Here is an 8,980-nt window from a genome sequence, read left to right on the forward strand (position 1 = left end):
CTAACCAAATATTGTATGCCAAAACATTCGGAGACCAATATATCAATCATGCTAAAATAACAGAACTGGACCATGAAATGTGTCTCAGGCAGCTTGTCTTTGAATTGGCTATCATTTGCAACAACACGGTTTTGAAAAAGAGAGAAGAACTGGATCTTTAGTTTAAAGTCCATGGAAGACTCAGTTGCCAGTATGAACCACAAAATTAGGACCTGACCACAAGGCTGCTCTGTTTACACAGACTGCTGTGCTGCAAGAAGCTACGCAGCATTCAAGAAACCACAGGCATCGTGATGAACACATGAGATTTTTTGAGAAGTAACATTCGGAAGTGATAAACAAAATGCTACTTTACTCTTTTTTTCCTCTACAAATGTTATTTCTACGTGTTATAAAATATAACATTATTCTTTTCTCAATTACACATGTGATGAATTTAACGACTTCATCTAAATTAACTTAAATTATTTTTAGAGCATCTCCCATTTTAAAATGGCTTTGTATATATATATATATATATATATACAAAGCCATTTTAAAATGGGAGATGCTCTAATGGTTACTTCACTTTTTGTGTTACAGAACAATAAAAAGTATTTCTTTCTAAACAATTTAGTTACAATAAAGAAATTCAACTGAAGTAATGGTTACTTCAAGTTATGGAAGAAAAAAACCCAAATACAAGTGTGATAAGAAAGAAATAGAGACAGACTGGCTGATAAACGGAAGTTCTTGTTTTAATTTAACTGCTAACAAAATTGAACAATTCAGAAAGAGACAACATATACTGTGAAATATAAGAATCAAGTAATTAGCGCAACCAATTGAAAAAGAAGAGGGCGAGTGGATCATCAAGAGTTGGTTTCTCATTTTACCGACTCCTACAAAAATCATTCACAGATTGCTACTTGAACTATCCCCGTGATTTGATGACTTGTTAAACGCACAGGGCACTAAATTCCTGCTGGCAAAAAACCCTAGCTTCGCCCTAAGCAAAGCCAATCTCCCAATGCTGACTGAAGGGCCATCACCGACAACTACTCGGTCACCCATCACCGGGAATTCCACACCACTTTCTTGACCTCCAACATCACTACCACTGGCATCCAACCCTTCACTTTCAGCAGCATCGAAACTAACAACAAGTGACCCCTTGCGCCGCAACAACCAATTCACAACTTCACTACTAACTCCTCTGCATTTCTTGATCTTAACCTTAACCAAATTCGGACATCCCCAAGCAAGAGCTTCAATGGCAGTATCAGAAATAGCACAGCCCTTGATGCAAAGCTTCTTTAACTCCACACATTTAGCTGCAATGCAAGCAATCTCCGCATCACCAATAGCTCCAATCCCGCACAATGCCAATCGCTCCAATCTCTGACAGTTAACAGCAATTGCTGCCATACTCAAATGCGTAACATGAACACAAATCAAAACAAGCTCTTGTAACTCCGGGCACTGTTTCGCTACAGCTATTAAACCCTCATCTCCAATCCGATTAATATTCCACCCATCAATATGAAGCTTCCTCAACTTCCTACAATTCTCTGCCACAGAAACAAGCCCTAAATTTGAACAGTCAGGATTCCTCACAATATGCAAACTATCTATATTTACACATTTGGCAATTGCTCCAAGTCCAATATCACTCACTTGCAACCTCTCTAAGTGAACATCACTCAAAATCCCATTTCCATTCCCAATTTTTACAAGCACACTATCCCAATCACCTAAACAACGAATCACTTTCAAGGTCTTAAGCTTCTTGCATTCAACCACAAGCGGTTCAAAGCATTGCCCATTAACCAACTCCTTCAAACAAATGGATTTTAAACTTAATGCGGCCGCGCCGGGAACGATGACCAATTCGTTCCCATTATTGACACTTCTAAGCCGCTTAATAGTCAACTCTTCAAGATCAGTACAATACTTTAACATCCAATTAATTCCTTCAACCCCGAAATTGCACGAACCGCACGAAAATTTCGTCAGGTTCTTACAATTTTTAGCAAAGTTAGCCATACCTAACTCAGTCAGTTCACGACATCCACGGAGCTTGAGTCGCGTGAGATTCTCGCACCGGATAGAAATCATCAGCAACGCATCGTCATTTAAGCTAACAGATTTCCGACCACACCGGAGAGATAGTTTAGCAACCGAATCGAATCGAGTAAAGATCGTAGGTACATAGGAAATAATCTCCGATTGCGCAATCAGAGAAAGCCGGCGGCGACTTTGAGCATCGACGCGTAGCCATCGTTTGCAGACAAGGGATGAGCTTTTGCGGTCACCGGCTTTGAGAAGCTGGAATATGTAAGCTAAACAATCGTCTGGTATGTCCTCCGTGTGGTCTCTGAGAGGTCCGATATTGATTTCGTCGGCTAAATCTGAGGATTCGGATAAGATGGTCGCGGGGGTTAAGAATCGGTTGATTGAATAATTAGTGGTGGAAGATGATTGGCCCATTTGGTGAGTGAGAAAACGAGCCACTGGAGCAGCTGGTTCCAGAGGAGGTCCCGTCGTGTTAGGATTTGGAGTTTTGCTTTGCAGAGATTGAGAGGAGAGGGAGCAGGTGTGCTAGGTTATAAATACGAAGAGGATAATTAATAATTATTTGGTTGAAACTGCTCTTGGGCAGTCAAAGCAAAGGAGGAGGGAGGGAGCGAGGGGGGTGCGTGTCCTCGTCGTAATCGCCACGGACCGACTAGATAGATACAAAGTTATAATCTGGTGGGCGTGGAGATTGCGTGTGAGCGAGTCATGTTCGACGTATTTTTCACAACTTATGCTTCTATTTTCATTTGTTTTTTAAAATTGTTTTTTATTTAAAAAAATATTAAATTAATTTATTTTTAGTGTTTTTTTTTGTTTTAATACATTTTTAAATAAAAAATTATTTTAAAAAATATTATACACCACAATCTCAAACACCTCTGAATGTTAGGAAAAATAAAGTATTTTTATTTATTAGCAAGTTTTTTTAAAAAAAATAAAAAACTAGTATAGTTTAAATACAAATTGATAAAATAGTACAATTTATACATGTTGTAATTAGAAAACATGACATTCAACCTTATTGTTATTCAAAAAATACAACATTTCAAAGAAATTGTGAAATGTGTTTCATAAATTACGATGAGAATAAAAGAGAGAAAAGATAAAGAAGGAGATCTTGGAGACACGTCGAAGCTTCGGTTACAACATCATCAATATCATTAAAAAAATCTCAATGAGATAAATCTAAATACACCAAGGAATGTCACCAACAGTGACTGGAGTAGGTTATACTTGTCACCAAAAACAAATAAGCCACTTGCCATCTTTGAGCGTCAAATATAACCCAGTCCGGTCACTGTTGGTAACCTTTTTTGATGTCATTGGATTCATCTCGTCGAAATTTTTTTATAGTGCTAGTGGTGTTGTAATCGAAATTTCTTTGTGCCTCTGAGATCTTTCGCTTCACAAATTACAATGAGAATAGGAGAGAGAGAAAAGAAAAGAAAAAGACATTGAAGGCACATCAAAGCTCATATTACGACATTACTATTATCATCAGAAAAATCTCGACAAGATGAATTTAACAACATCAAAAAATGTCATCAATGATGACTGGAATTGGTCACACTTGCCTTCAAGAACAAGTGAGCCACCTGTCATCTTTGGGTGACAAGTGTGGCTCACTCCGATCACTATTAGTGATCTTATTTAATATAGTTGGATTCGTCTCATCGAGATTTTTTTATTGTATCAGTGGTGTCATAATCAAAATTTTGGTATGCCTTCAAAATCTCTTTCTTTATTTCTTTATTTCTTTTTTTTTTCTTATCATAATTTGTGCAATTTATTTCATAATTTCTAATAGCAACAAGGTTAAATATTGCATTTCACAATCTCGAGATTTACAATTGTGATATTATGCTAAAAAAAATTAAATTATGTTATTTTATCAATTATTTTTTAATTGTTAATTTTCAAAAATGGATGAAATTTGGAGAAGGGATTAATATTATATTATAAGGGACATGGATGAGTGGAACAACTTGAAGGAAGGAAGGTGCTGTTTGTTTTGTTTGAAGCACTATAATCATAATTTAGGCCCTTTTATTTTTATTTTATTTTTTTAAGAAAGGCAGCAGAAAAGAAAAAGGGCACGTTGTCTTTGACCCCAAGAGCTTGCTTTGAACAGCAGAAATTGAAGGCCGTCAGCGCACTAGTCGGAGGAGGGATAAAGCCAGGACCACCTTTTTACACGATCAACCCGTGAACCGGTCTTCTGCTATTTGAAGACCGCTTGGTTTTTTTAGTTAGGTTCATTATTTCTAGATTCAATCCGACCAAACAAGTTACCTCGGAAAATTTGATATTTGAAGCCTAATTCATACAAGGTTTTTTAGTTGATTTGTTGTGTTTCTTTGTAAATTTTTATCTAGTCAAATTCAATTCAAATTTAATTAGATTAATATCTTGAAAAAAAATATTTTTTTAATAAAAAATAATTAATATAGGCAATTCTATCTATTTTTTTAATTAGTATTCAAATGAGTTCAATATAACCATTATTAGAGTAGAGCTTTTAATACTATAAATCTTCTCTATTTTTATGAGTTTTTTTCTTGTTGCTGCTTCATTCCTTTTAATATAAAATATATATTAATTTTTTAGTTGTATATAAAGGGATTTATATATAAAAAAGATCTTTCTCCTTCATCTTTTTGTAAAGGAAGTGTTTAAGATAATGATATACGAAATTTTTTGAAATAGTTTTTTTGTTTGAGAATATATCAAAATAAATTTTTTTTTTATTTTTTTTTATTTTTAATATTAACATATTAAAATCATCAAAATACACTAAAAAACATTAACTTAATAATTTTTTTAAAAAATATATCTAAATATAGAAGTAAAAACTATTTCAAATACCTTTAAAGTTGAAGTCACAACATGGGGGCTCGGAAAAATATCGAGAATCGGTGTTAATAATTGAAATTATAAAAAAAGAAGTTAAAATAAGAATGAAAAGGTAAAGATATATTTGATAATTGTTTTTGTGTTGCAAGTAGAGAGTATTATAAAAGCAACTTGGTGGTATCAAAATTGAGAAATTAGCAAGGAGTTGTACTTTCTTATGATTTTGGCCAGGAAAACGATAGGTTTTAAAGTTTGTGCGCCAATATAAGTAATTATACGCCCATCAACAAATATACATAGGACATGCTTGTTTACAGAGAAAGTTGTTTTTTTAAAAAAAAAATAGTTTTCATGAAAAATAAATTTTTAAAAATTAAATTATTTTTTTTGATATTTTATAGTGTTATAAAAAATAAATTGACAAGTATTTTTCAATGTTTTGCTATATTATGAAAAACAAATTGGAAAATAGCTTATTAATATTTTTTTCAAGTTTTATTAAAAGAATAGAAACCAAATCTGACAGATAAAAAAAATTGAAGAAGAATAAGATTAAAAAAATTAAATTTAAAAAATTATTTTAAATAAAATAAATAGCAATTAAAAAAAAATCAAATCTGACAGATAAAAAGTTTGAAAGATGATGAAATTAAAAATAAAATTTTAATTTCATAAGTTATTTTAAATAAAATAAATTGCAATCAAAAGAATGAGGATCAATTTTGATAGATAAAAAAATTTCAATTAAGAAAAGGATAAGAGAAAAAAAATAACAATAAAAAAAATGAATACCGAAGTTGATATAAAAATAAAATTAAATAAAATTCTAAGGGTTCAAATTGAAAAGAAAATAAAAATAAAATTCAAAATAAAATATATAACTGTTACAAGATTTAGGATCAAATTTGGTATAATAAAAAAATAAAAAAATATTTTTTAATTTTTCGTAACTTTTAGAAAGATGATGGAAGATTTAACTATTTAACTATTTAGTATTGTTTTGATTTGGATCCTATGATTCTAAAATCTTTATCATTGACTTAAAATTCAGTAATTTGGATTTGATATGAGAAATACAATAATAAAAGTTAAATTTTTTTTTCAAATTTTATCATACATCAAATCATCTATATTTAATTTGAATGTATTGAACATGACAAAAGATGATGGAAGAGAACATAAGAGATTTAATCGCTTTCATTTTATTTGATTACTATATAAAATCACATATATATCTTTTTCAAATTGAGATCCTTTTCTATTCATTTATGTTCTTCAAATATAAACTATATATTAAATTTAAATTGAATGTACTATTATACAATAAAAAATGAAAATAAATTAACTATGTATTTATCTTTATTGTTTCCTTTAATTTAAAATATTGAATTCAAAACTAATGATGAGGCTTGAAATATGATAAATCATATTCTCTTAGGAACATGAAATGATCCAGTTTTTTTGTCTATCAAATAATAGTCTTCATGAGCATGTAACGATATAATTTGCTAGCTTATCCACCTTTCGGAAATCATGGAGTACATTTTTTTAAGGATAATTATCAAAAAAAAAAAAAAATTCTTTGATTGTGTTTTTACTTTCTTTTTATACTTTAAAAAATTATATTTTATATTATTGCTCAAACAAAAAATTTAGAAAGGATTCATTTGCCCTTTTCATTTTTGGTTGATTCTTTTTGGAAAGTGAATTCCGGAAAAATGAATTTCAGGAAAGTGAATTATTTTTCGATGTTTGGTAGTGTAATGAAAAATAAATTAGAAAACATTTTTCAGTGTTTGCTTATGTCATGGAAAATGAGTTGAAAAATAACTTATTAATTTTTTATTTTTTTTCAAGTTTATTAAAATAATGAAGAACAAATCTTACAAATTAAGAAGTTGAATGAGAATAAAATTGTGAAAAAATATAATTTCATAAATTATCTCAAATAAAATAAATAATAATCAAAATAATAGAGATCATATCTAACAAATAAAAAAAATTGAAAGATGAAGAAATTAAAATAATAATAATTACCATTTCATAAATTATTTCAAATAAAATAAGTAACAATCAAAAGAAAGATGACCAAATTTGATAGATAAAAAAAATTTCAATTAAAAAATGATAAAGGAAAAGTAAATAACAATTATAAAAATGAGGACCAAGGTTAATATAAAAATCAAATTCTAAGGGATGAAATTGAAAAAGAATATTCAATATATATATATATATAGCAATCAAAAGTTTGAGGATCAAATTTAATATAATCAGCAAATAATATGACATTTCTAAATTTTTCACAACTTCCGGAAAGTGTTTTCTGCCCAAAATAAAAGGAAAACACTTTTCTGAAAACTAAGCTAAATTTTCCTTTGATTGAAAAGTGTTTTCCGTTGACCAATTTTCCAATAACAAACAAACACGGGAAAGTTTGGAAAGTGATTTTCAAAAAACCACTTTACGTCAAACAAACAAAGCCTTATTTTTTCAAGATCACACATTTAAAAAAGTAGGGTATTGTGTTTGGTCATGACATTGTGTTACAGGTGAGCTCTATTTGAATGTTTCAACATAAAAAAATCAAATAAAGTAGAAGTTATTGTTGCAAGCAATACAAACCGTTTTAATAATTGTAATAAAGAAGGCACGAGAACTTACTCTCACCTTCTACTTATGCCTATATATGAAGGCAGTTGTAACAGAACAAGGGATACAAAAAAAGAGAAATATAATTTTGTTTCCCTCTCTGCGGTTCGCATGTTTTTCTCAATTCCTTGTTTTATTCCATTCTCATTCTTGTTTGTTAGCCATTCTTTTTCTCAAATCCATTGTTCCCATACCAAGTGGTATCAAAGGTAGTATCTTCAGACCTTAACAATGGCTCCTGACACTAAGTCCTAAAATATTAAGAAATTAGAATGGGTGATAGAAACATCTAATAAGGAACAAGCTCAATGGAATGATAAAATGGCAAGAATGTTGGAACAATAAGGACAACAACGGTTGGCCGGCGACAATAGACTCTTGAGGCCGGAGGAGCTCATCTCTGGCATTTCCCTTTAGCAAAAGACATTGGTGTAGAAACTGCAGTTACCTATAGGGGAGACCAGCTCTAACCATGATCAACAACACTCCAGCCATGAAGGACCATAAAGAGCGACTGGCATTACGGTGGACATTATGAGTACTATAAGCCTATGCGTGATTTTCCATCATTTGAAGGGGAAGACGTCCACAAATGGTTGTATAAATGCAACCAATACTTTGAGATAGAAGAGGTCCAAGAAGCTGAAAAACTCAAGTGAGCATCCTATTGTCTGGATGACATGACACTTTATTGGCATCAAAATTTCATGCGTAGCAATGGTGGTACAATACAAGCTTTCACACCGCTACCAAATCTACTCCCTACGAAATACTATATGGTTTTTCACCTCCCATACACATTTCATATTTTCCCAAAGATTCACCAATTGAGGCAGTCGATCATTAACTCAACACATGGGAGCAAATGCTGCAGACGGTTCGGCAAAACTTAGTCAAATCCCAGAATAGAATGAGGCAATTGGCTAAGAAAAAAAGAAGCGACAGGGTCCTGAAAGTGGGCGATTCGGTTTACTTAAAATTACAGTCTTACAAACAGAGATCAATGCTTCAACACCACCACAAGCTAGCAGCTAAATACTATGGTTCGTACACCGTGATCAAGAGGATAGGGGAAGTCACATACAAGTTAAATCTTCCATCCTCGCCCACCATCCATTTGATTTTTCATATCCCTATTGAAAAGGAGCGTGAGAAATAGGGTGGTGCATAAAAGCTTACCTGACGGCCCAAAAAAACCCTTGTTACAACCCTAAAAGATCATGGATCGAAGGATGGTCAAAAGAGGTCAATAAGCTGCTACATATGTCTTAGTCCACTGGCAAGGGTTGTCTCCTACGGAGGCTACATGGGAGTTCATGGATGAAGAAAAACTTAGATTTTTGACTTTCAACCTTGAGGACAAGGTGGTTATGAAGGGAGGAGAATTGTCATAGGTGAGCTCTGTTTGAAGGTTTCAATA

At 31.8% G+C, this 8,980-nt stretch overlaps 1 protein-coding gene across 1 annotated transcript; it reads right to left on the reverse strand.

The window, feature by feature from the left end:
* Positions 1–716: 716 nt before the first annotated feature.
* Positions 717–2,667, reverse strand: LOC7476400 (F-box protein SKIP2). Its single transcript, XM_002307246.4, has one exon. The coding sequence runs from the start codon at positions 2,467–2,469 to the stop codon at positions 895–897; it is 1,575 nt and encodes a 524-aa protein (XP_002307282.4). The 5' UTR covers positions 2,470–2,667; the 3' UTR covers positions 717–894.
* Between the last annotated feature and the right edge of the window lie 6,313 nt (positions 2,668–8,980).

Source organism: Populus trichocarpa, chromosome 5 (assembly GCF_000002775.5).
Source record: "Populus trichocarpa isolate Nisqually-1 chromosome 5, P.trichocarpa_v4.1, whole genome shotgun sequence".
NCBI classification, from domain to species: Eukaryota; Viridiplantae; Streptophyta; class Magnoliopsida; order Malpighiales; family Salicaceae; genus Populus; species Populus trichocarpa.